The 27,080-nt window shown below is 38.1% G+C and overlaps 1 protein-coding gene across 6 annotated transcripts; it reads right to left on the bottom strand.

Moving 5' to 3' along the window:
* Window positions 1–357: 357 nt before the first annotated feature.
* Window positions 358–25,094, bottom strand: nsd3 (nuclear receptor binding SET domain protein 3). 6 transcript variants are annotated; one of them, XM_067432837.1, is made up of 24 exons: window positions 24,751–25,094; window positions 24,161–24,204; window positions 22,450–23,477; window positions 22,167–22,326; window positions 21,343–21,497; window positions 20,638–21,261; window positions 17,359–17,476; window positions 17,160–17,251; window positions 16,054–16,099; window positions 15,825–15,955; window positions 15,512–15,637; window positions 14,836–14,962; window positions 13,338–13,535; window positions 13,060–13,239; window positions 9,424–9,573; window positions 6,884–7,040; window positions 6,194–6,396; window positions 5,946–6,058; window positions 5,372–5,641; window positions 5,058–5,174; window positions 4,833–4,974; window positions 4,648–4,754; window positions 4,248–4,452; window positions 358–3,660 (listed from the first exon to the last, which is right to left on the bottom strand). In XM_067432837.1, the coding sequence occupies exons 3-24, from the start codon at window positions 23,428–23,430 to the stop codon at window positions 3,377–3,379; spliced, it is 4,686 nt and encodes a 1,561-aa protein (XP_067288938.1). In that variant the 5' UTR covers window positions 23,431–23,477; window positions 24,161–24,204; window positions 24,751–25,094; the 3' UTR covers window positions 358–3,376. The 6 variants fall into 6 exon arrangements, with proteins under 6 accessions (XP_067288938.1, XP_067288940.1, XP_067288937.1 ...); XM_067432839.1 differs by having other exon boundaries at window positions 22,450–23,474; XM_067432836.1 differs by lacking the exon at window positions 24,161–24,204.
* Window positions 25,095–27,080: the final 1,986 nt, after the last annotated feature.

Here is a 27,080-nt window from a genome sequence, read left to right as displayed (position 1 = left end):
ACACATCTGAATAGGCTATACATTTTGACAATAGCCTGAAAACGTTTCAAATGACGAAAATCAAAGTCAGCCTTCTGCTACGAACTCAACAATGCTTCATTGACTTTAATGGGGGTTTATGTGTTAAGTAAACGAACGAGTACTTAGCTAAATGCACTTTTTGTGATCACGATGCCATGATTCAAATGAATCACGAACGGTCGGAACGAATCGATTCGCATGAATCTGACAGCGCCCTCTAGAGACGGTCACACGCATTTAAAAAGGCCCAACCCTCGACAATTTTTGCTCATGCAATTATCTGGATAAGTGACGACATACGACAAAACTCATTCAAATGTGGATTCAGAGAAACACTTGAACATTCATTACAGTTTATTGAAGTCAAACCAGGCAAGTCTGAAAACGTTTAAATCTGTGGAATGTCACTTAAAGTACTCTCAGAATAAATTATGGATTCTGAAGAAATACATCTCAAAAGTTGGTAAAATAAAATACAAGAAAAGAAATGTACAAAATGTTTCTACGTTCACAAACATTCAGAAGCAATATTACAAGCATTCTTATGACACTACAATATAATGACAATGGAGTTGTTTTTTTGTGTTTTTTTTTTCCGCTTTCGACTATGTACAATTGATCAAGCATCATTCTCTTACACAATGCAATGACGTACCATAGCCAAATAAATCTCCATCCATGAGTAGTACATCATTAGAAAACTTGGAGAGGACATACATTCTACCCAAGCCATATCATTTAGGATAAGTTTTATTCAGTTGGAGTGTGTAATGTGATTCAATGTGCATGGTGAAAAATATTACAAGAACATTAAACTTTACACAAACTCTGTAACTCAGTAGCAAGAATTAGTAAACAGTCTACTTAAAAGGAATGCGAAATCAGTACACAGAAATCAAAGTGTAAGCTGGCAGGACACCAGCTATAGTAAATTTAGCTAAGCAACACAAAGAACATGCTCGGATAGCACAAAATGATAATGACACCTTCAAATACACGTAAAAAAAAAGAAAAGAAAAAAAAAAGCACACAAAATACAGTGCACTGACACCAAACACTGGAATCAATGGAGGTAATACACTTTTTTTTTAACAATTGATGCGGCAAATATATAGCAACAAATCAGTTACAAGTCAGATCAGTTATTGAATCACTGCATAAAAAAATTCCGCTGGGAAAAAAAGAAAATTAAACGAGGGTTCAAACAAACTGTGCTGAAATATCACTGGCATATTCTAGTGATCATCCGTATCCGATTAAACATGTAAAAAAGAAAAGAAAAAAAGAAAGCCAAATAGAGAAAATAAAATTCAGAGTAAAAAATAGTACCAATGATCAGGCATTGCATCCTGCCAACTGCATTTTCTTGATATTTTCAGTAATAAACATAAGGGCAAATATTGGTATTTTAGCAACAAAAGTGCCTATGAATTCTAAAATAAACATAAGCTATATAAAAATAAATGTAAACTATAAAAATATCACATATCAGAACAAAAACAAGCAAAAGAGACCCAAAATGCCTTCCATATTTCAAAGATGCGGATGCAAGTAAGAGCATACATTATTTTCATAAACATACAAATCTCAGTTTGGCAGTCAAATCGTCAGAATTCCTTAAATTTGCCGTTGGATGCAAGAATCCAGTACAGATACCAACCAACAACGCTCCATATCGAGACAAAACAAATGAATAAATACAGAAATGAACAAAGGCAAAATGGACACGATTCAAGTAAAATGAAACTTGCAGCGTTTTCCCTCCTTTCCATAAAGTGACAAACATACTGGGGGGTGCCATCACGTATAATACTTGTCCTGTGGTCTATAAAATTTTCATGTGAAATGACTAACGAGTAAGTATACAAAGCCCATGTGCCGAAGCTGTTGAGATCGAGTCTTCGTCCGTGCAAACTGTGGCACAGCACGACTGCACAGCTACCAGTAACAAGAGAGTAACAGTTCCACTTTACAGCACAGGCATCAAAGCTATTGAGTTAAGTAGATTCACATCAAGTACAAGTCACAGAGAGGAATATGCTACACTCTGCCGTAAAACCGTACAGCCCCTCCCACTACATCCGACAGTTCGGTTTCAGCAAAGAAGCGTGTCGTTACAACCGAACGCAATCGAAGGAGGATGCGAAGATAAACGAAAGTGTGCGGTTAAGGTACGGTTATGATACCTTTGAAACGATTACAGCAATATCCTAGTCGTGAAATACAATCCAAAACCAAAAAATAACAGTAAGTCTGATTATATTTACACTCGGAAACAAATGTAAACCGAAAAAATAAAAGTTGAAAAATAAAATAATCACATTATTTAAAGATTGTACTCACAGTCTCACAACTAGCGCTGCTCGGAAACATATGGGTTCCTCGAATTTGATATTACACACTGGCACCTGGTCAATACTCACAATGGTAAATATCTGTTTAAGACACATGGCAGTGTTGGAGTATATGTGGCTTAACACTACACCACCGTTTGTACACGTCGGAACTGATCTTCTCGGGTGACCGATAGTTATTTCTAACACTTATAACTCTGAACTTTACTCAATGGACCGAAAGATGATGGCAATACAGTACCGGCCAAGCAATTATGTCATTTTGCTGACAAAAAGGGCACATATACAACAATACGATTAGTGATATCAAATTGACTAATACAGATGAATAATACTGTACATTGTGAATGGATGTAAACATCGACATAAATATATTAATGATTATATATCTTACAAATCACAAACTCACTGGAATGGGGCGGCAGTTGAACAAACCTCGTATGTCTTTTTTTTTTCTTTTCTTTTTTTTCTCAAGATGTTACCACGACAGGCTCATATTCAGACGTAGTGAAATCCTACTGGCGAGGGGCGAATGGTTGCGCCCGACACATATTACAACAGTCTTTGCTATTTACATGAGGTACATAAATAAAGTTCTTGGTTTAAAGTGTTTATAGAGTGTTTTTAAGTACCATAGATGTCGATACTGACTTTGCCGCTGAAAGGCGTTGTTTTAACAGAGTGGTTTTTTTTTTGTTGCCGAAACGGAGCATGTCTGAAAAAACAGTGAGAATTAGCTGTGAAATTTTGCTTATAAAACCAGAAATGAGTCGCTTACATTATAATATAAGCCCGTATGAATTTGAAATGAGGCCGTAAATTGTGATATGTTTGAAAAATTCATATCAGCTGCTGTGGATTTGGAATGAATCAAACCAGTTTATCAAGTCCACTTGGATTAAATGGAAAGTGGACCAGCTAGCTGCATGTATCTATTGTAGTTTGAGAACTTTCATGTACTTTGATGTGGTTTTCAACACTTCCTTGGTGCTTTGGCCCATTCACTCTCCCCCCTCGTCGTCGTCCTCTTCCTCCTCGTTGCCGTCGTCCCCTTCCTCTCCGGGTTCGAGCAGTTCCTTCTTTACAGCGACCTGGCTAGTGTTAGCCTGAGGCCCTAAGGGTCTCTGGGGGTCATGGTTCGAGCAGCAGGGCCGGTTGTCCAGGGCAGACACCGCCAGCTGTCCTCTCTCATGCTCTCGGCAGAAGGAGGCGGGGCAGAAGTGGCAGAAGGAGGAGGCGGAGCGCTGGCACAAGCTGCACTGATGCCAGGGGCATTCCCATCGCCCTGAGAAAGATAGAAGAAACGCATCAGTCGTCAAATATCATGAATTATTATTCATAAATAAAGTTCATGTTTTTGTGGTCACACCACAACCTGAACTAACATTGTCATTAAAAAGGTCAAATAAACTATTATTTGCAGAGAATTATCTCTGGAAATAGATAAACATCCCTCCAGGATCAACATTTCCCAACACCTGCTTTAATGGTATGGAAATGGAAATCCCCATCATATGGAAGCCCGTTTCCACCACTAAATAAAAATAAATAAAGAGTAATTACGACTTCTCAGAATTCTGACTTTTTTTCTCACAATTGTGAGTTATTAAGTCAGATTTCTGAGATATAAACTCACAGTTGCGTGATATAAAGTCACAATTCTGATTTTTTTTCTTGCTATTGCCAATTATTAAGCCAGAATTCTGAGATAAAAACTTGCAATTACTCTTTTTAATTTTTTATTTAGTGGCGGAAACATGCTTCCATACCAGAGTCCATCCAGAATTTGTGGCAGCATTGGTCACCTAAGGAAGCATTACTGTGTAATTCCCACAGTCGACAAGAAGAGCTGGAGTGACGGCCAGCACGTACCGTATGGAGGTTTAGTCAGGTTGAGGCAGAGGAGATGGTAGGCCTTCGGGCAATCTTTTTTGTCACACATCACCAGCTCTCCTCCCTCTCCACAGCAGTAGCAGTAATACTCATGGGTCTGTTTGCTCTCCGTCTTCAGTTTGCGCTTCTTGGGCTTGAGTTTAGCATTGCGCACCTTCTCTTCCCTCTCCATAACCACTGCACTCTACAGGAAGTAACACAAGGTTTAAGACGGACATGATGATGGAACCAAGGAACCAGTAGAAAGACAAACAACAACCAAGAGTTAAATAATAGATGATACATATCATCTATTGGAAAGTCCAGAGAACTGTCAATGGTCTAACAGGATATCATGGGTAAGCACATCGTGTTCCTGTCTAATTAAATTAGGCTTCACCTTGGGCTTGACTCCAAGAAACCCACTGCAGTTCTCGGACCCGCAGTGGCACGATGTTCTCCCGTTACCCAGACAGTCCAGGTTGTAATTAAAGGTCAATTCCGTGTCTGAAGAAAATATGATTTCCAATTAGCTTCTAAACAAACGTGGTCACTTTTGCAAGGAAAATACTTAGTAGTTCTTACCAGCAGGGATATCACACAAGGTGAAGAGTCCTATCCGCACATCTCCGTTCACAGTCCACTTCTGAGTCTCACAGTTGGGACTGCAGCTGTGGTTCATAAAGCGTGACAAATTCCCTTTGGGTCCAGCATCGATCACACGGTCCTGAGAAGCACAGGAGGGTTGACTTTAATACAGCTCAGATCACGTTATAATGCGACATGCACAAAGAGAACAAACAGTGTTACCTTTGTGAGGGTCAGCATGTAAAAGTTGGTCACATGGTTCTCATTGGCATGTCTTATTCGTTGCTTGCACTCCTCTGAGTCAATCAGTTCCCCAACGTACTCCATGACAAAATCACCCTAAATGCAACCAAATAATTCCCAAAAGATCAGTAAAAAGAAACACGCAATGAGGTTCAAACTAATCATCAAGTAGAAAATATTCACAAAAAGTCGCCCGAAGCACTACGGCACTCTTATTTCAAAGGCATTTCCAATTTTTTATTTTTTTTGGACTAAAGCTCCAGGCCAATAGTGCTCAGTCATCCAACTCTCACCTTCTTGAGGTCCTGCTTGGTCTTTAGACCCCATCCCCGGCCACTGGTCTTGATGACCTCAGTGTCAGGGTAGAGACGTTTGGTGAAGCACTGGTTGTGGCAGCGGTCACCTGCAGGACAGACTTGCGGGTGGCACTCGTACTGCAGCATGCGGTTTAAGCACTGAGAGTCCTGGCTGCATGGACGTTCATCTGTGGGTTTGCAGTTGCAACGTGGGATCTCTGAGAGGTCAGCAACATGCAGCTGCACCTTCCCAACAGGCTTATTTGACTGAGGTAAGAAGCAATGACAAGAAAACAGAATTTTAGTTTGTTTTTATATATATATATATATATATATATATATATATATATATATATATATATATATATATATATATATATATATATATATATATATATATATATAACTTCAAAATGAATCCCTTTCATAAATCACTTGGATTATCAAAACAAAAAACATTGGCACGACTACATGGTTGAATAAAATTAAAAGAACAATTCAGCCAAAATAGCTATATTGTAATACCACTAACATCTACTGAAAGGTGCAGTAAAATGTTTTCATCCTGCACCTTGATAAGTTTGTAAGGTGGGGGTCTGCGAGAGTTGCGCTCCTGTTCAAGGGCTTCCTTGGTTTCTCGCTGCGCTTTAAGTTCCTGGAATCTTTTTGCTGCTTCCTCAAGTGCTTTACATGCAGAAAAAAAAAAACATTCAGAAGTCAATTTAGCTTGACATTTATTAAAGTCATCACTTTTACATTAAACGTATGGCTAATTAATATAACAGAATACAACTCCACTGAACTGGTCTAGTATCTCACCTTTTTTAAATGTCTTATTGATGCCAACTTGCCCTTCTGCAAAGTTCTTATCACTCTCAACGTATGGGAAAACTCTGCCCTGGTTTATCCAGTAATAGTCATGGGATCCAAAGAAAAAGACTGGAAAGTCACCAATGTCATGCTTCAGGCTCTGGATGTTGGAGGGAACCAGGCGAGGGTTGCATATCTCAGCGGGCCACCACCTACACATGGTTCAGCATCAACATAAAGTATACAATTTATTCATTGATATCACAGTTTAAATATAGACATCATCTTAGAAAAAGAAAAAAAAATACTGATGATTCATGTACTTGAAGGTGTCCAAATATTTGCCTAGTAAAAGCTCTATACTGGTGCGTCTCAAAAAAAAGAAAAAAAAAGAAAAAAAAAAGACAAAGCCTATATAGAATCATTAAACGTATTTCAGGCCTTTTTTTTTTTTTTTTTTTTTAATTTTGATGACAATTAAAAATCCAGTATGTTTCCCATCAAGCTAATATTATGGACCTATTCACATAAAATCTAAATTCTCAAAACAAAACTAAAATATATATTATTCTGCATCAGATTTTGTGTACATATATTTGGTGCAGAACATTTTGAATCTTGTTAAATATTTTAGCACCATGAACATGCCTTTAGCTTAGTAAGATACATCTTAGGAGACTTTTAAACAGCTGAACGTACCTGTAGTTGCCTAGCTTGACCCAGACTATCTGCTTATAGTGAGGCTTCTTGCCCGCTCTGCATTCCCCACACAGCCATGTCCCCTCTGGCATCTCCATGTTCAAGCACTCGGGGTGGAAAGAGGCGGGACAGGCCTCACAACACAACAGTCTTCCTCCTTTTTTGACAAGCACACACACGCACATAAACACAGAATCGAATAAACGGGCCCACAGTATCACCACATGCTTGTCCATTCCCGATAAGGCGGTATTCCACAAACCTCACCCATGAGCATGTCAGAATCAGACAGGTATATGACCTCTGAGGCCGATATACGCCTCTGAAATGCTTCAATGTATATATGCATAGATTTTAAATGCCAATTTGAAGTTCGGTTTCACATGCTCAAAAGATAGGGTTTGATGACTAACACCTTTCACCATTGTTAATGTGCTTTTTTTGTGCCAGGTGATTAAATAAGCAGCCAATAGTGAATGATCAGAGGGGGGGGGGAGAACTATGGGAAACATGCAGTGATGCACACTGACAGATTGTCCGCATTAACATCACCTGCAGTACACTAGCAGACATTGAGAGCTTGTATTTTGGATGGTGTCTGGTTTGACTGAGAAGAAAAATATGGCTGATGGACAACCAAAGAAAGAGCGCATCAGTGAGTGCCGCCTTTTCCAGCCGCTTTAATTTCGGGAGTGTTTTTCCAATTCATTTTCTCCAGAGGGATTTAAAAAAATATAGTGTTCTATAACTGAACCAAGCCAACATCATATTCGTTAAAGCAACAAATTGATCTTGTATTTTATTTATGAAGGAATGAAAAACTTGTCTCATGAATCGTCGCAGATTATTTAGGTAAAAAGATTAAACTAATTAAATGTGCAAAAACTAAATATTTTTATTTTTGTGCAAAAATATTCAGATACACACATATGTAAAGGGTTAATTCGCTCACCCTGGTGTTGTTCTAATACAGTATGCCCTTTCTTTTTCAGACCACAAAAGGAGAATTAAAAGAATGCATTGTTTAAAGTAAAAAAACAAAACAAAACAATGCACTTGTCCATATAAAGTCCATGAATTGTGACCAGCATCAAGCTTTTAAAAAGAGTTACAAAAAGTATAACAGAATTGTCCCATCAACATGCATCTTATATCCCATGTGTTCTGGTGGTATACGACAGGGTTTGGTGAAAAACAAAACGAAATGTAATGTATTTAACGAAAATTCTGACCTTGGCCGTCTGGCTATGCGACGTGCATTCATGAGACAGAAAAAGCCCCCAAGTTGAAAGAAATCAAAAATAAGATGCTACATCATATACAATCCATTCACTTTCTTCTTGTGGTTCTTCACCACAATAAATGATCACGTTCACATCTGTCATTCTGACTGTCGTCAGACAGAGTTCCAGTCTGAAAAAAATTCAACTCCGTGAAGAAAGCACAGGTACTTTTTTGGGATTTCTAAGCATTGCATTTCACGTAATTCTTTTCATCTAGATTTTTCACGTGTGATTTTTCAGGGCAATTTGGAGTGAACTGTGGTGATAATAGATTACGAATGCACGCAGTGAATAGACAACTATTAGCTAATGTCAGGATTTTGGTTAAATACATAAAATGTCGGTTTGTTTTTAGCAAACCCTATCTTACACCCCCAGAACACATGGAAACACTACATGTTGCATTACCCATTTTGTGATACTTTTGCATGTTTTAAAAAGCTTGATGCGGCACGCTATTGACTGCCATAATATGGACAAGCATGAGCAGGACTTTTATTTTATTTTCCCTTTTTTGAAAAAGAATGAACATAGTGCAATAGAACAACACCAATGCGAGTAAATGATGGCTTCATTTTCCTTTTAAAGTAAACTATCAACAGTCTATAAATAGTTAAACAATTTGCAATGTTATTTTTTTTAGAAGTCAAACTGAAATCTCACTAACTAGCCTTAACAGAAGCATCTATCAGTGCTAATAATTGGAGCTCAAGATTTAGAAGTCATCTTTAAAAATCTATTTCTCTATGGACAAAATGAATGGGATTTGTACTCCTGGGACCCTTAAAATTAAAACTGCCATCCAAAATATGTTTATGTTCGGAGGGTGGTAAGGTATAATTGCGCTCAAGCAAAACAAGCCAAGCAATTAATGCTAAGCCAAAGTGTTACGGACTCAGAATAACATGAATTACATGACATATAACCTAGTTAAATTTCCAGGAATCTGTTAGAGCCATTTATAGGTACACAATTATTTGAGTATTACGGCGACTTCGCTTTTATTTCTCTACACTATATCCCAGAAATTGTTAATCCAAACGAATTTAAAAGGTTGCTATCTGATTTTAAACTTAAGAACTCTGTGATAATCTGTTATTTCAAGCCCACTGTGCATTAGAAGCAGCGTGATGGTTGTAAAATTACGAGCAATAAAAGGACCCCAAAAAAATAAACAAACAAATAAAAAGTAGCAATAAGACAGCTGTGAAAGCATACAGATGGCAAACTACATAAACCAAGAAAACATGATTTTACCTTTCCCAATATTCTTTTTGGTAGCTGACGAAGAAGAAGGAATCATAGGTAATTTCATCAACTCAGCACGATTTGACTCAGTCAGAAGGTAGTGCGACTTAAAGGTATATGAACTTAATATGGTGTCAGTATGGTCGTGCACTAAAAGCCCTACACGAGACAAACAGGAAAAGTCATGAGTAATGAAACTACCCATGATTCCAGAAAACACACATCAGGAAAAAAACGACACGTGATTAAATAAGTAGTCCTGAAAAGAGAACACAAAAAAGGAGAGTCTTAAGAGGAATACTGCAGTGTTAGTGTGGGAGCTTTAGGGATTTGCTGGATAAAATTTGTTCTGGAAAAAATATTTTTCTGGCAGTTTTCTGCTTTTAATGATAGCAAAATGTTAAATGAACAGTTCATTCAAATATGTCAATTGAGTTCACCCTCATATTGCTCCAAAACTATCGTTCAGTTACATTTTAGTCTCTTTTGCATAAACATGGCTCAAGCAGATTTGGAATGCAGGCTACGTCCACACTGTCAGTTATAACATCCCGCTTGCTCTCTGAATAGGCCTATCGTTTGCAGACATCAGGGAGATGCTATCAATATGCGGGTTATTAAATTGTTTTTGATTATGCACTCGCTTTTTACTTTTACTATAAAATTCATGATAATGCGTCCTCTGTGTATAGGAGCGGTAGTATGGACCGCACATTTTCGAGTACAAGATAAGATATTTGTTAATGAAGCTCAAGATCTGTTGACCATCAAATCTGTCAGTCATCTCTACTTACTCTTGTCACAGGATAAGTGAAATCTGACTCCTGCTGTGATTTTGTAGCTAGTGCTTTATATGGAGCAGACGGAGAAATTTTTTCTCCTTTTTTATAGGAGAAAAAAAAAAAAACCGCCAGGGCAGGCGGTGGTCAAGTAATGTAATCTTACATGGCCGAACACAATGTTTAACTGACTACCACAGTAAGCATATTTGTAAGTCCTGCAATTTACAGATGTGAGATTGCTCATAGGATCCCATAAATAACTAAACTGTGTGAAGATTTAACCATATTAAAGGGTTATTAAAATTAATTTCAGTTCGTCCAGAAATGAAAAGTCTGTCACCCTTTACTCACCCTCAAGTTGTTCCAAACCTGTATGAATTTATTTCTTCAGCTGAACACAAAAGAAGATATTAGGAAGAATGTTTGTAACCAAGCAGATCTCGCTAGCCATTGACTACCATAGTATTTCCCCCCCTCACTATGGTAGTCAATGGGTGCCGAGATCTTACAAACATTCTTCCAAATATCTTTGTGTTCAGCAGAACGAATACATTTATACAGTTTTAGAACAACACGAGGGTGAGTAAATGATGATGCATTTTGTATTTTTGTTTGAACTAACCCTTTAAGGCTTAAATACAGAACTGACAAACATATTCTGTTAGTGTGTCATGGCCGTAGAGCCTTGAGACCTTGAAAACTTCAGTCCACAAATGCAACTGCATGGGGAAAACAACATAACAATAAAACATTGTTATTTTTGCATTTCAGAAATAAAGTGATACGCATTTGGAACAACACGAGGGCAAGTAAATGGCAGGTTTAACTCCTTTAATGCCGCAGGTTTTATAATAAGAAATATTGGTTATAAATGGTCAAAGTGACATGCAGCTGCTCCCAGGCCAACACAGACAAATTCAGTTTATCATTACCAATTAGTTTCAGGAGAAATTAGTATTAAAGATCTTTTCTACAAAAGTGGGAAGGTGTCTGATAATTTCAAATTTTGAAGATGCAATCAATGATATTTCCTTATATGTACTAAGAAACCAATGCTGAGTGTGTTTATAAAACATTAATAATTTTATAAAACAAAAAAAAAGTTTATAAAACAAAAAAAATAGATATATATTTATTTTAAATATATATTATTTTAGGGGATTTAGATCTTGGCGTATTATAGGCTTATTGAACAACTGCATCGAACGCACTCATCAAAATTAACTTAAAGATGCACAATATTGTGACCATATTTGGTATCACTCAATATTACCAATTCATTTAAAACAGATTTAATTTTAAATGTAATTAAATGTAATTAAATTTAAATTCAATTAAATTAGATATAACTTTAGGTCTGAAATTAAACATTTAAATGTTGATTTTTACTTGTTTACAGTACCCGTCGCAAGTTTGGAAACATTACTATTTTCAATGTTTTTGAAAGGAGTCTTATTTGATCAAAATTACAGGACAAAAGCTAATATTGTGAAATTACAATTTAAAATAATGGTTTTCTATTTTCATATACTAAATATTAAAAACCTTTATTGGTTTTTAATATTTAGTATATGAAAATAGAAAACCATTAAAAAGCCATTACTCCAGTCTTCAGTGTCACATGATCCTTCAGAAATCATTCTATGCTGATTTGATATTCTGTTATTATCAATGTTGAAAACTGTTATACATAATATCTTTTTTGGAACCTGTGATACTTTTATCAGGATTCATTGACTAATAAAAGGTTAAAAAAACAGCATTTATACATATATCCTTGCTGAATAAAAAGTATTAATAAAAAAAAAATACTGACCCCAAACTTTTGAATGGTAGTGTATATTTTTATAAGTGATTTCTAATTGAATGCTGTTCTTTTTAACTTTGTATTCATCAACAAATCCTGAAAAAATTATTATACGTTAAAAAAAAATACAAATAAGCAGCACAACTGTTTCCAACATGATTTCTGAAGGATCATGTGACACTGAAGAGTGAAGACAGAAGTAATGGCTAATGAAAATTCAGCTTTGCATCACATAAATAAAGTATATTCAAATAGAAAACCTTTATTTGATAGTGTAATACTACTTCACTATATATATTGTATAATATTATACCACACACACACCTATATATATATATATATATATATATATATATATACACACACACACACATACATTTATTTTTTTGTATAATAGTGTTTGTTTTTGATCAAATAAATTGCCGGCTCGATGAGCATAAGAGTCTTTTGACATTCCAAACTTTTGACCAGTACTGTATATGAAGGCAACAATCTCTATATCAGCACATCCCTGCTAAAAATGATAGCATAAGCTAAAGATGGTAAGACATAACTTCTAAAAGCAGGAGATTTTTTATTTTATATTTTTACAATTTTACCATTTACAAAACAAATAAAATAAAATAATGTGTTGATTAATTACTCAGTGAAATGTTTTTAATTATTAATGATGATATTTTAATTTAATTTAAATTAGATTTGAATTCAATCTCAGTCCTTCCCCAGAAGAGTCACAGACAATTAAAATGTTACTAATTAGTAGGAAACGAACATGATCTGATGGATCACGAACACACGGTACATCTAACAGTTAAGGATTAGATGACAAGAGAAAAGGTCAGAGGTCACATTACAAAAAGTGTCCTACTCTTAAAGAGAAGGAACATTGAACATAGCAAAGGATGACACCAGAGAACATTAAAATACTAATGTGGTGTTAAAAAGTGTTGCATTTACTAAGTGCACATATATTTTGACGAACTCATTTAAACTTCCTTTAAAACTAATTATGACTAGCTATTATCCAAGGACTGAAAAATGTCAGGCTAAACGTACCTCGAGCACAGATGAAACACCAGCCTACATTTACAGGTGAGGAAAAATGTCCATTCTTCCTGGAACTGGAGTGGTTGCTACATATGATGATGTGGGGTGTTATCAACACACTGCCAGCCGCCACACAGCCGTCTCCTGTGTGATACGCCACCGGACAGCGGATACATCGCATCATACGGCCTAAATAAAACAAAAAAAAAGAGAGAATAAAGAAAAAACTGAGGTTGGCCGATATCGGTTTCAGAAAAATACAATGAGCAAGTTTAATATATCTGTACCTTTGCCAGCTTTGTGAAGGTCTCTGTCGAGACAGCATGTGGCACAGCTGTGCTGAGGGCAGCGGAGGCCTCTATTATCAGTGGTGATGCCGGTGTACTTGCGAGCACAGGTATCGTGGTAATAGCGGCCACAACCGTTCACAGAACACCGCTTCACATCACCCTCCATGACCTTGCAGGAGAAACAAGGGTGGGAACCTGGAGAAAATGACGGCGACAAACAGATTAGACTGAACTAGTCTCCACAAATTATTCAAAAACACTTTTTTAAATGCTCTACCAAAAAACAAATTCTTAGCAAAAATAAAATGCTTGACAAAAGGGGATTTCGCCAAAACTAGCCACCAGGGTGGTTCCCTGAGAACAAAAAGTTCCCCTAGGGCCATTTTCCTGGTTGCATTCGCACTGCCAGCAGGAACCTGAGAGACATAGGAAGTGCTTTAATTTTGACAGTACAGAGGACGCCAGAGCACACAGCGCTCATATTATCTATCTTCCATTAGTTTTCTTGAATTAAATTATTAATTCAATGATGTGCAAGTTTACTGTAACAAACAGTGGAGCCAAAAACGTCACATACTTTTGAAAATCCTGCGTTTAGTCGATCATTGTAAACGCTCATTGTCACATTCGTAAACACGCCAGCGTTCTTTCTTCTTCCACAAAGAAGTCTGGAGTCACTGCATTTGTTTTGAGGCGGACTGTTAAAGAACGCAACAAGTCTTGCAGAAGTCCTGCAGACTTCGACCAATCAGATGCGCTTCCAGAAGTTTTCCATATGCATCAGACGTTCAGCCAATGGTCTGTGGGCGTGCCGTCTGAGGCTGAGACTTAAATCTGTCTAACATTCCTGTCTGATATATTACTAAATAAAACTGTTAAACAAAGAAAGTGGCTAGCATATGAAATAGTATTAGCGTTTGCCATGTGGTTGAAGTACAATGTCGTAAGCTGGGCAGAAATACATAATCATGTCACTCTGTCCCCTCAAAGTTGTGTTGGATTTTCTCCTTAGTGTAAAGGTTGAGAGGTCCATCTATCACTGTTTTCCATGTTGGTAGAGTTTTTGGAGTAAATATATAGGCTATAATCTGTTTGTGTACACATCTTTTTAATAATTGCAGGTACTGGTGTTTCGTGTGCATTCGGCCAATCAGCATACACTTATGTCACAGGCTGGGTCAGTCACTCCCATTGTGCTGGGTCAGACCCTACTCTAAGGTAGGAGCCGATTTAGTTCCCCAAAAGCAGTTCCTAGAACTAAAATTGTTCTCAGTTCCTGCAGTCCGAACAGCAATAACAAAACAAAAAAACCCTGGCTACTTCCACCAATAGTTCTATGAACTATGAAAAGGTTCTTCTGGTGCAAAAGCCCCTAAATGAATGATCTTTTCGAACAGAGATGTTTTTTACAAGCTATTTTTCCAATGTGTTTGGTGGGTTGTTTAATTGGTTACAACTTTTGAAAATCTGATCACAAATCAGATGTATTGCTCACCTGTCTTACACTCTGGACACAGAAGTTCACCCTCTGTTCCACCGTTAGAGCCGATACACTCTGGATGAAACAGCCTGTTACAGTCTCCCTCACAGCTCACCAAAGAATCCCCGAAAGTTTCACACACCTATGACATTGTACAGAAGAACCACAACAACAGATTCTTATTACACCAGAAAGAGTCATACATATTCCCAACTAATATTTTTCATGTCTGTGGATGCTATGAAAATGAGAAAGACTTTATCTAGCAATAAATTGATAAATATAACAATTATTCATATAATAGACTACTGTTTAAACATTTGGGGTTAGCTTGTATATTTTTATTTAGTTAGATTGCTGTTCTTTTGAAGTTTCTACTCAACAACAAAAAAAAAATCCTGAAAAAAATGAATCACAGTTCATAATTAAAATATGAAGCAGTCTGCTGTTTTCAACATTGATAAGAATGCTTTGACACTTTAGGAATAAATTACATAATATTAAAATTGAAACCAGTTATATAAAATTGCAATATTTGATAATATTACTGTTTTTACTGTATTTTTTAATCAAATAAATGCAGACTTTGTGAGCATAAGAGGGAGGAAAAAAACACTTACCGCCCTCAAACCTTTGAACAGTATATTGCCATTATATATAATGTTGTATAAATAGTGTTTATAGTGCTCACATGGCAGACTGTGTCCTTTTTTGAGGAACTTCCTCCTTGACGGGACAGGCTGGAGTCCACAGACTGTGCATCAGATCCGTCTGCATCTACTGTAGCAGGACTGTCCGAGCGCTTCCCAAATCCAGTCTACCAGAGATGCAAATGGATGGAATTTTTTGTTTTACTTTATTTTATAACCACTTCATTTGGCTACAAAACATGTAAGACATTCAAATAAACACATTTCTCATAATTGTGTAACCCAATAAGGGCTGTATCACTCAGATGACAGTCAGTGCTGTTACTGTGGCTGCCTTTTTGAGTCTAGTCTTACCTGTGGGTCATTGAGGCCTCTGGAGTCAGAATCAGAAGTATCTCTGTACAGTGAGCTGGCCATCTCCACATCAGTGGATGCTCTGCTGCGTTTCTTCAGTGGTTTACACGAGTCTGAGATCTCACTGGCACCTACAGGATTGAAGTAGTGTAAGTAGGGGGATATTGGGCTCATTTAATAAACCTATTTAGAAAATCATAAATGTAAAATTCCTCTTGCAGTCAAGCACCTTTTTGAGATCCTGTTTTGAAATCCATCTGAGGTGCTGTTTCAGCCTGCAGAACAAAAAACAAGGCATGTTAGTTATTAGATGTTCCCCTTCTACTTGACATGCATATATACACAGCATATACCATTATGTCTCTTTTCTGCTGGTATCATGACCAGGTCTATATGTGCAGGTAAATCCTTGCTCTGTATGCATTTAAAGGTGTGTTCACACTTGGCATGTTTGGTCCAATTAAAAAGAACCCTGGTGCGATTGATCTGTTAACGTGTAAACGCTGCCATCCGAACCCTGGTGTGCACCAAATAAGTGGACCAAGACTGCTGAAAAGATGGGTCTCTCCCAGCTTCCAAACGAACTCTGGTGCGGTTTGAATGATATATGTATGCAACACAGAGCAGAGAAATGACAAACTGAGAAATGACAAAACAAAAACAGGAAGAGGAGACCTTAAAAAGGACAGAATGCTCACATATCGTTTTTTTTTCTTGTCATAGTCGTGAGTTTGCCCATCATAGTTCAATACAGGCATCAGAACTGCGTCTCCTCACAGCAGATCGTTTGTGTGTGTGTGTGCGTGTGTGTGTTTTATGTCAGGAGCATTAATTCTGTGTGTGTGTGTGTGTGTGTGTGTGATGGATGGATCCCAACCGCTGTTTTGACTCCTTTGCACATTTTATAAGCTCTTCACAAGTTCTCAGCTGGCCAAAATACCATCAAATGCAGGTTACGTACAAAAACGAGTACATTTATCCACGCAAACAGTGTTGTCTTTATTTGTAAGTAAGCACCGAAATACAGGTGAGAACACACCCTAATAGTGCAGTTTTTCAACACAAACGGCACCTTTTATGTAAGTTTAGCCCATTACAGATTGCATTTTAACAAAGTGCTGTTTACCAGATGTAGTAGTTTTGAAGAATTGTGCTGTACAAATAATGTTCTCCACAAATATATAATTATAAATATTACAAGTATATACACAACAGGTTTGCATCGCCATCTTTGGATAATTCCTTAAGCGAAACTACGTAGGTGGTGAATACAAATAAATGGGTTTGTTTGATTCATCACTGTTAAATAATTAAAAGTACAAATATGCACTCTACCTGTTCTTTCTTCACTTTCTTTTTTGGCACTGGTTCCACACTCTTCTCCGACTCAGAACGGCTTCGGACAGACCGGCGCTGCTGCTTTCTCTCTGGTATCACACACATAGAATGTGTTCATAGGCTTTTACCGCAAAGGACATCTGAACATCTCTGTCAAAGGGAGTTTGTGTAACTCTGTGTTTGTCCTCATATATACCTGTGGATTGCTCTGCTGAAGCGTGCTCAGCACTCTCCTGGTCACTCCAGCCTGAGGGAGATGCAGCTCGCTCCTCTTCACTGGAACACGTCTCTGGTTCTGCCTTATCACTAGAGCCCTTTGTGGAATAGATTAAGAAACATTAAAGAAAATCCTACCAACAACTGCTTGGCAGAAAAGGTGCAATTTCTTCTTAAGCAGCATGCATGAAGAGTAAGTGCAGAGGCCTAATTTTAGGTTAGCTAGCTGCAGCTTAGTTATATTAAGCAAATAGTACACTTTAATAGCTTTGCATGTACATCAACAACATTTTAACCATATTTAACCATGTATTTAACCGGGCCAAATATTTTTTTTAGTTTCATCTGACCATAGAACCAGGTCATATTTGAAGTTCCAGTCATGTCGGACAACTGAACGTGCTTGGAGTTTGTTTCTGGATGAGCGAGGAGGATTTTTCTTGAAACCTCCCTGAACATCTTATGATGTACTTGCCAATTGATAATTTTTTTAGGCTTTCTGACCCCCAAGACTCAACTAATATCTGCGATTCTCCAGCTGTGATCCTTGGAGAGTCTGTGATCCTTGTCCACTCAAACTCTCCTGCTCACCGTGCATTAGGAAGATATAGACACACTTCCTCTTACAGTAAGATTTGTAACAGCTTTAGTTGAGTGGAATTTCTTTATTTCTTAAAACACTTTCTATTTAAGCACAACAATCTTTCGCTGCACATCATCGGCTGTATTCATAAAAGAGCACTAAGGAAGAACTAAAAAGAAGTAAAAGTTCTTAGTTACAAGTTTTCTCTTAAAACCTATTCACAGAGCTGCTGAGAGCAACTTTTACTAAGGAAGAGAGAGAAATTTTAAGCTACAAGTATGGGAGGAGTTGACCTTGTTGCTATGGATGATGTCATCACACTAACTATGACCACAATGATTGGTTGACAGGGGAGGAGTCTCGGTCAGTGATTTAATCAGAAATATTGTAAAACAAAGTATAAACAAAGTAACAAAGTAGAGTGACACTGATTAAAAAAGCATGTTGTTTAGACTAATTGTCAGCCTCATGATTGCGGCATTCAAGCAACAAATTATGTTTTATAAACAGAGTTCAGGAGAAGTACCATCTAATCAGCTCGAGAGGAGGCATACACCACCTCGACAGTTTTCTGCACCCCTCCGCCACCCCGACTCCTCACTCTCGGCCCAGCCGGGAATATGGGGGAGTACTCTGGGCTTGGGCTTTATTCCGAGCTCAGAGCCCTTGATCCCCTCGAACAGCATGGCAAATATGATTGGTAAATGTGAACAACTGGCACAGGTTATCAGACTTCTTTTTTTATTTAAATAAATGTTATTTATGGTATTTGACTTTTTATTATAATAGGACAGTGAGTAGACAGGAAGCAAAATGGAAGAGAGAACACGGATAAAGGCCATTAGGATTGTTTGTGATTTGGTCTAGTGTCTTAGGAGTCCTCTTGACTACTCCTAACTTTTCACAGATATAGGAGTAAGTTTTATCGCTAAAATACCTTGTGAAATACTCTTAGAGCTAAAATTTTGTAGTCCTAAATTGAGGACTGACACACCCATTATTTTTTAAAAGTTTCTCATAAATCAGCAAATTAGGAGCTACTTTTAGCCTCAAGATGTTTTGTGAATACGGCCCCAGAACTATATTCTTTGGTTTTACTCATTGTAATGAATGAGTGAGGGAATTTGGCCTTTGTGTTTCCTCATATTTATATTTCTGTAAAAAACAAGTCATAGCTGGACAATTTAATGTTCCTAGTCACCCTGTTGTTAGCCTAGAAATCTAGACACACCCTAGCGGCAGCAAATCTAATCCTGAGTGTCGTCTAGCAACTCTCAATACCCATCTGAGCTGTAAAAAGCAAACTCTGGTCAGGCCAATCACATCGTGTATGGAGTTGGTGGGCGAGGCTTAACATAATGACGGCCGAGTTACGCTTGCATGCTACTAGTAAACACAGAAGCTGGCGAACAGCGGTCTTTCAAATCAGCTTTGACCGCGACTCTGGAAGACTTGGAGTTAAGCTTTTCTCTGAGAAAAGAACAGAGAACAGCACTGAAGTCATTCTTAAAAAGGGAAGATGTGTTCGGAGTTTTGCCGACCGGATACAGTGAAAGTTTAATCTGTCAACTAGCTCCGCTTCACGTTGCTCTGGTTGGTTGTAGCTCTATCCAGTTGTTTGAAAGACAACCGTTTATCTCGCCCCTCGGATTAAACCCTGTCAATAGTGAGTTTCCAGACCAAACATTTTGATGTGGGTCTGGCTTGTCAGGCTAGTTCAGAGATATTTGACTCTTAAAAAAAATTCTAGGGGTGCCAATAATTGTGTCGAACATGTTTTGGAGAAAAACATTTATTTCATAATGTGATTTCCCCCACTTTCAATTCTTCTACGGGGGCCAACCATTCTGACCACAACTGTATTTTATTTATATATATATATACACACACACACACACAAACACACATACATATACACAACTATTTAGTGTTCCAACTTATTACTTATTATGCAAGTTACATATCAGTAGATTTCAGTACAACACACGTTCAGATTTTAGTGTTTGAAAAAGTACTTATTTTTAAACTTGTTCCCAGCTCAACAGTGGCTTTTTTTTAATCGCTATCCTTTTTTGACAGAAACTTTCCGTAAGCTTATGTGACCGAGTTCTCTTGTGCTGTAAATTACAATTCTTATGATTATAATTCATTTTTCACACAATATTAGTTGTTCTCGTGCTTTTTGCATAACATTGCTCCATTTCGTCCTTTTTATCTTTAGAAAGATCCTCCCCATTTTGCATTAGAACTGTGACTTGCTTAATAGTATGGAACAACCTCTTTTAAGTAGTTTCCATGTACCTAAGTAGACCTGGCAAACTATTTAACAAACCTGTCTGAGATTGATACCAGTTATCTAACAATATATGGTGAAATAAAACAATGAAATCCTGCTGATATGCCACTAGCAAAATAATTTGGAACATTTAATATACATAAACATATACACACTAATGAAAAATATATATACATTTCCTATTTTTACTTTATTGCATAGTTGTAGTAACTTGGGGGAAATACTATTCATACTGAAGAAGTTATAGCCATTTAAAAATGTATTTTTGAAATTACCTTTCCACATTTCTTTATGAAGCTGACATGACCGTGCTCAAAGGTGACATGATATTATATACTGTAACAGACTCACATGTTCACGAGCATTTTTTCCATTCTTACCTCAGGCGACTGAACCTGATCGATGGGCCTCTCCTCACTCTCGGTCTTCTTAGGTAAGTCCACCTTTTGTTTTGGGAGTTGCCAGTCGCACTTTATGATTTCCACATTGAGTTTCTTCATGGTAATGGAGAGTGGGAGGAGCTTGCGGGCTGCAGCGGTCCTCCAAGGTGTTCCGACTGGAGGTGTGGAGGGTTTCTGCGGGTGGGGATCTGGTTTTGGGGGGCTACGGGGTTGCTCTTGCTCCATATCATCCTCTCCCTTATTGGGAGATGACGGTTCCCCACTACTATTGATACTGCATTGTCTCCGCGGCTGCTGCCGACGAGGCACAGGCTCCTCTTTGGCTCCGGCGCTACCTTTAGAGCGTCTCTGCTTGCGTTCAGGCCGGTTTTTACCAGTTGCCCTTGGTGGGGTCACAGGTTCAGCAACAGTAACATCAGCAGCAGCAACAGTAGAAGAAGCAGCAGCAGCTGCAGCTGTAGCAGCAGCACCTGGTTCCTTGTCAATGTAAATGAAGGTATAGTTCTCGTTGCGTTCTTCTCGTGTCATTTGCAGTGCAGCTTCCGCGTGACCTACGCCCACTTTCCACTGGGCACGCTCCTTCTGTGACTGAGGCTTCAGCAACTATAAAATATATAAACCACAGCATGAGAACTCAGAAATTACCACAGAAAGGAGGCCACCAAATGTAGAGTTAAAGGATACCTTTTGTTTCTCCGTTGGGTTGGTTGTCTTTCGGAGTGTTTCTGCTTGCAGCTCATCAAATTGGCTTTCACCCTGGTACACCACAATTCTTTTCTCATGGATCCAGGCCCTCTCAGGGACACTCCCAAAGAATTGCACATGGTATTCCTTAACACCTTTCAGGAACCATGGAAGCAAGATATTAGAAACATCAATGATTATTTTGACAAATTATTAATCTGTCGACAATTTTTTTGATTAATCGAATGAAGAAAATCTACAAATTATTATACATTACAAAAACGTAATTAATTTTTATGTATACTTTTAAACAATGTTATTACACATCCTGCCCAGTGCTGTCATCCAATATAAAATAATAAAGCCTATGAAAACATATAGTGAATGTATGTAGACTATGCTGTACATAAGGAAAAAAACATTACATTCTAAACTAAAAATCAACTTTAAAATAACTGAAAAAATTATAGAAATTTTTTCTTTAAAGGGTTAGTTCACCCAAAAATTAAATGTATCATCAAAGTAGCCCATATGTGACATCAGTTAGTTAGTTGGAATCTCTTGAAGCATCGAAAATATGTTTTGGTCAAAAAATAACAAAAACTACGACTTTATTCAGCATTGTCTTCTCTTCCACATTTGTTTTCAAACCTCAAATAAAGATTCAAACGGTCATGAATCAGCTTATTGATTCATGATTTGGATCGCGTGTCAAACTGCTGAAATCACGTGACATTGGCGATCCGAATCATGAATCAATAGATTTTTGGCGAGTATTCTAACCTTAAGAATATACTTGTATGAACTTGTAGTAGATAAATTACCTCTTGTATTAAGACGTATATGAACGTTTGACTGAGGGTCGGATGACACCATGCACGGCCACCAAGGATACGTCCCAACCTTAGCCCACACCAAGTCACCGATCTCATACTCTTGACAAGAGCCAGTGCTAGTGATGACCGAAGGAAATTGCTTTTCGACCTAAAAAAGAACACAAGATGGTCTCAGATGAACAGGAACAGTAACCTTGAATCTCGCAAACCTGAGATTCCCAAGACTTCCAAAGTGGAACGACAATAGACATGTCAAAAATATGAAACTTACTTTCTGTTCCTTGGGTTCTGCTTTGGGGCTATTGAGTGTTGAAGAAGGTTGCTCTTCTCTGAATGCAACATGACCTTCACTGGGCTGTGCGGGGTTGTGGACAACCCCCGACCGTTCCTCCTCGCCTTTGCATTGCTGCTGGCTCTCCTCTTCTTGACAAGCACCATGTCTGCTGCTTCTCTTTTTCCTCTTCTCCTTCTTCTGCTCATGCCTTCTCCTTGAAGCCTCGCCAGCCTGAAACTCTTGCAGCAGGTCCCCACACAATGAGGACTCGAACAGCTCCCTACCGTTCTGGTAGGTCTTAATGATCTTTATTTTGATCTCTGGGGAGCTGGTCTTTTTGGGAGTGGCGATAGATTGCACAGTGGGGTTGGAGACAGTGCTTTCTTGAGGTGACAGGAGGGGTGGCGAAGAAGGCAAGAGCAAGGGAGGAGGGGGCGGCAAGACTTGAGGCATTAGGTGAGAGGCAGGAGGCGGGTGATGGTGGTGAGGTAAAAGCGGCGGGTTATGTGGGTGGTGTTGCTGCTGATGGTGGTGATGGTGAGGAGGATGATGAGGCTGGTGGTGATGATGGGGATGAGGCAGAGGTGAGATGTGTGTTGGAGGCTTCTCCTGGACCACTGGGGGTCTCAATACTGTGCCTTCACCAAGCAGCAAACCATGATCACCATAGTTTCGTATGGCGCCGTAGCCATTAGCTGAACCATTGGGGAACTGAGAGTACAAGGCAAACTTGGCCTGTTGCTCATAGGTACCTACACCCGTTGGGTAACCGTTTGTAATAACTGGGAGGTCTTCAGCAGGGTAAGAAAAACCTGACTCCAAAGGAGACTCAAAGTTTTGCTGTCCTCCATCATCTCCTGGGTCACTGATGGCTTCATAGACATCATCCTGTCTGATGTTGGCTGAGTCAATAAGCTGAGGGGGTTGCTGAATTGTGTTTCCCATGATCCCTTGCATGAAAGAGAAGGAGAAATCCATTGTTCTGCTCCAGCATCCTTAAGTTTCCCTTTTTCTTACAGGGTCTGCTGATATAAGGAGGAGAAAAAAATGTGTTTATGATGCATAAAAACATGATACCTCATCTTATCACATTTGTGAAACATTGCTCCAAGCAAAAATGTTTATTAAACCATTTTATAACCTTATTCTGATACAAGATGGGTCAAGAATTTGTGGTTAATGTTTTGCACAAATAAGTCTGAGGATATCAGGCTGCAATCGCCCTCCCAAGGGATAAAGTTTACTCTAGCATTCTTTAAGTTATGCCAACTTTCCCTGGAATTTAGAGTGGAAACTTAAGTTAGAAAATTGATTGAAGTCACACAGCTTGTTCAGCATATTTACTTCCGATCAAACATGTCCAAAACAATTTCCTCATACTACTTCCCTGTACATTTGTCAACAATGCATTACAACATTAATGTAATTAATTAAATTAAATCATCTTTTGAACGTCTCTATTTTTATATGGTTCTCTCCCTTTAATTAGAAGTAAACATGCATGCTGGCCGAATTTAATATTTACTATCAAAGCAGTGTTTTTTGTCGTCTATTTTGCTTGTTTTGTCTGTCCAGTAAGGGCAGACATAAAACAACTAGCTTAAGACTATTTTAGCACATGAACTACATCCCTAAATGCCACATAACAATTAAATACTGTTTCTAAACAAACCAAACTGAAACATTGTTTCATGTCAAAGAAACAAACCTGCAATGACCAGCAGTTGGCTAACATTAGCCTGCTAGCGTTTTCTGGATAACAAAACAAAGCCGATATAAGCATATTATTAATGTATAAACACACACAACTTAATGTAAATGATATATGGGCCACAAATAAACAAAAATGAATGTATTGTGTAGTTAAAAAACAAATCGTGTTTTCCCCAACAGCCTTGTAAAGCGGACCCGTGTAATGTCGCTGCATTATATGAAAGGCGACGTTAGCGGATGTGCTAATGTATGTGTACATGGGGAAAACAATAATACACGTATATCTCTGGTTTATCACTGGGAAATATTTTAAACAGACGTTTTGATGTAAAACGGTATTTTTCTTAGTAAACTGCATCATGCGGAGAGCCTTAAAAACTGAAGAAGTGAATGCGAACATGCCAACATGGCTGCCCGTGCCCCTTTAAATCAAATTGGCCATATTACATTTCCACCAGGAAAAGGTGTGATGAAAACCATTGCTTTACAGTAACAAAAACAGAAATGCATGCAGCGTTTGTTTGGATTCAACGCGATATTATGAAACGAAGCATCGAAACAGCGGTAGAATAAAAGCGTCTGTACCTTCAGCGTGTTCCATTCTAAACAAATACACCAAATAAACTGGATTCCTGCTGCAGTTAACATACATATATCAACACAAAGACCTATGACTCCACGTTTTTTTTAATCTAATCCGTTGTTTGGAAAGAAAATGGGGCTAGATCAGTCGTATGTCGATCCCCATGATAGGATGTGTGGCTGTGGAATCGGGAGAGGCCCCGTTTTTTGCGGGATGCTCCTGCAGACCTAGGGAAATTTGGCTCCCATATATTTTATTATAGCCGTCTCCCTCCCTCTAGCTGTAACAAAAGCCCCTCTGCTTGAGGCCTCTGTCTCAGCGCCAAAATAAAATCTCCCCCATTGGCTGTGCAGCAAGATGTGAGGGGCATGTTGGGACGAGTAGTTTTTCTTCTTCTTATGATTACAACAATATAAAACCATTAAAGTGGATGAGTATGATTGCGTGACAACAAAGCAACGTATTCGAGTACAACGTATCGTTTTAATTTTAAATTTGACTATCATTTTAATATTTCTATACGAGGGTATCTGACAACCCTAGACAATATATTTTATTATCTATGCATATCAGCTATCTATTTTTTTTAGTCATTTTAATAATACATTTTACTGTTATTTTTGGTTATTTTAGAGCGTACACAAACATTTACTGAGCACAGATATTTTTAAATAAAGTGAATTTAAATAAACATTTAAGATATTTTTTATGTTTTATGGATAAAGAGGGATAAGAGCCAGCTCTTAATTAAATTAGGCCTACGCCGTTTAATAACCAGTTAAACTTCACAGTATTTAAAAAAAAGCAAGCCATGTAAGCCATTTTGTTTATATATATTAAAATATATAATACACACACACACACACACACACACACACACACACACACACACACACACACACACACACACACACACACACACACACACACACACACACACACACACACACACACACCACACACACACACACGCACGCAATATTTTTTTTAATGTTCGTTATAGGATTTTAGCGCCATCGTCTGCAAAAATGCCTAAAAACCATCTGAAACGCCTTGCTGCTTTTTCGCTGTTCTCGGCACTGCAAATATGGCTGTTGCCATAGCAACTCGGAACTACAGCTGAACTAAGATCAGCAGGCTGAACGTGTATGTGCGGCGATTTCGAAAGCTTCGAAACCTTTACGAATCTTTTGTTCGAATCAGTGGTTCGGAGCGTGTGTCAAACTGTTGTTTTAATTGACATTAGTATGATAAAAATGAATTATGGTAGTTTTGATTTTAATTTTAATTTAGTTGAGCCATCCATTGAACAAACAAAACAAGCCCTGATAATTGATAAAATAACACATATTATACCGACTTTATAAACAATCTTATTAGATGTTTAGTTAATTGCATTGGATAGATTTGTACTTTAAATAAAACATTGCGATGGGTTTGTAAACGGTGTTTTTATGCGTTTTTGGCCTGAGTATCTGTTGCAAATACATTGTTTTCACCAGCAGAGGTCACTAGCGTGTAGCGTTTCGAACGCTTCGTTCGGAACAGTGAATCATTTTGATTCAAAGATCCTATGCTGCGTCCCAATTCGCCTACTTATACTACGTCCTAAAAGTATGTACTCTTTTTGTGAAGAAAAAGTATATACTTTTGAGTGTGTAGCAGAAAAGTATGCAAGTTTCGGGACATACTACTTCGCCATCTTTAACGGACTCTGTCGCTTAGTTACGTGCATCCCGTCACCGTTTATCTGCCCTGTCAATCATCGTCAGATTCGTCACAGTTCAAATCCTCCTCATTCAGTTTAATCTCCTACCGTATCGGAGAGAAATGTAGCCGCTCGTTGATCTGCCATTTGTGGATCTTTAATGCAGAGACTCTCCTCATGGGTTTGCAGTTTAAATATAATGATGCATTTAAAAGTTAATGGCCAAACGTGTCATTACAAAAGTTCACAATGCTGCTGCAGGTGAAATATAATGTGGACAACACAGAATAAATATATTTTTGTCAGGTTAAATATTGATAGTTGGTCACTCAAACCCCTTTATCTAAACTTCTCTACTTAACCGTCGAACTCGCACATCCGTCATGTTTGTAGTTTATTAACGCTTTTTATCCGCGTTTGTAGTTCTAATCGAATCCTCGTCCAACTCGCAGTGGGTTGTGGGCAATATCAGCCGTTACGCCGCATTCACACGGGGCGTAGGCGTTAACGCTTGACGGAGGGCGTGGCTGAAGCTGGGTGCTGACGCGATCGTCATAGTGACAACAGCCAATCACATTAACTTGCCGCTTGGACCAAAACACAACACAAAAAAGCGCCTTTTTT

Source organism: Pseudorasbora parva, chromosome 23 (genome assembly GCF_024679245.1).
Source record: "Pseudorasbora parva isolate DD20220531a chromosome 23, ASM2467924v1, whole genome shotgun sequence".
Taxonomy (NCBI): Eukaryota; Metazoa; Chordata; class Actinopteri; order Cypriniformes; family Gobionidae; genus Pseudorasbora; species Pseudorasbora parva.
The sequence above is the reverse complement of the archived record's forward strand: the minus strand, read 5'-3'. Positions and strand labels throughout refer to the sequence as shown.

Excerpts from the sequence above, each read along its gene's own strand:
- nsd3 (XM_067432837.1), bottom strand. The coding sequence starts at position 23,430 with ATGGATTTCTCCTTCTCTTTCATGCAAGGGATCATGGGAAACACAATT. Across the intron at positions 14,963-15,511 it reads AAAAGGACACAGTCTGCCAT|GTGTGTGAAACTTTCGGGGA; the intron begins GTGAGCACTATA and ends ACAATGTCATAG. Across the intron at positions 6,059-6,193 it reads CAATAAGACATTTAAAAAAG|CACTTGAGGAAGCAGCAAAA; the intron begins GTGAGATACTAG and ends CTGCATGTAAAG.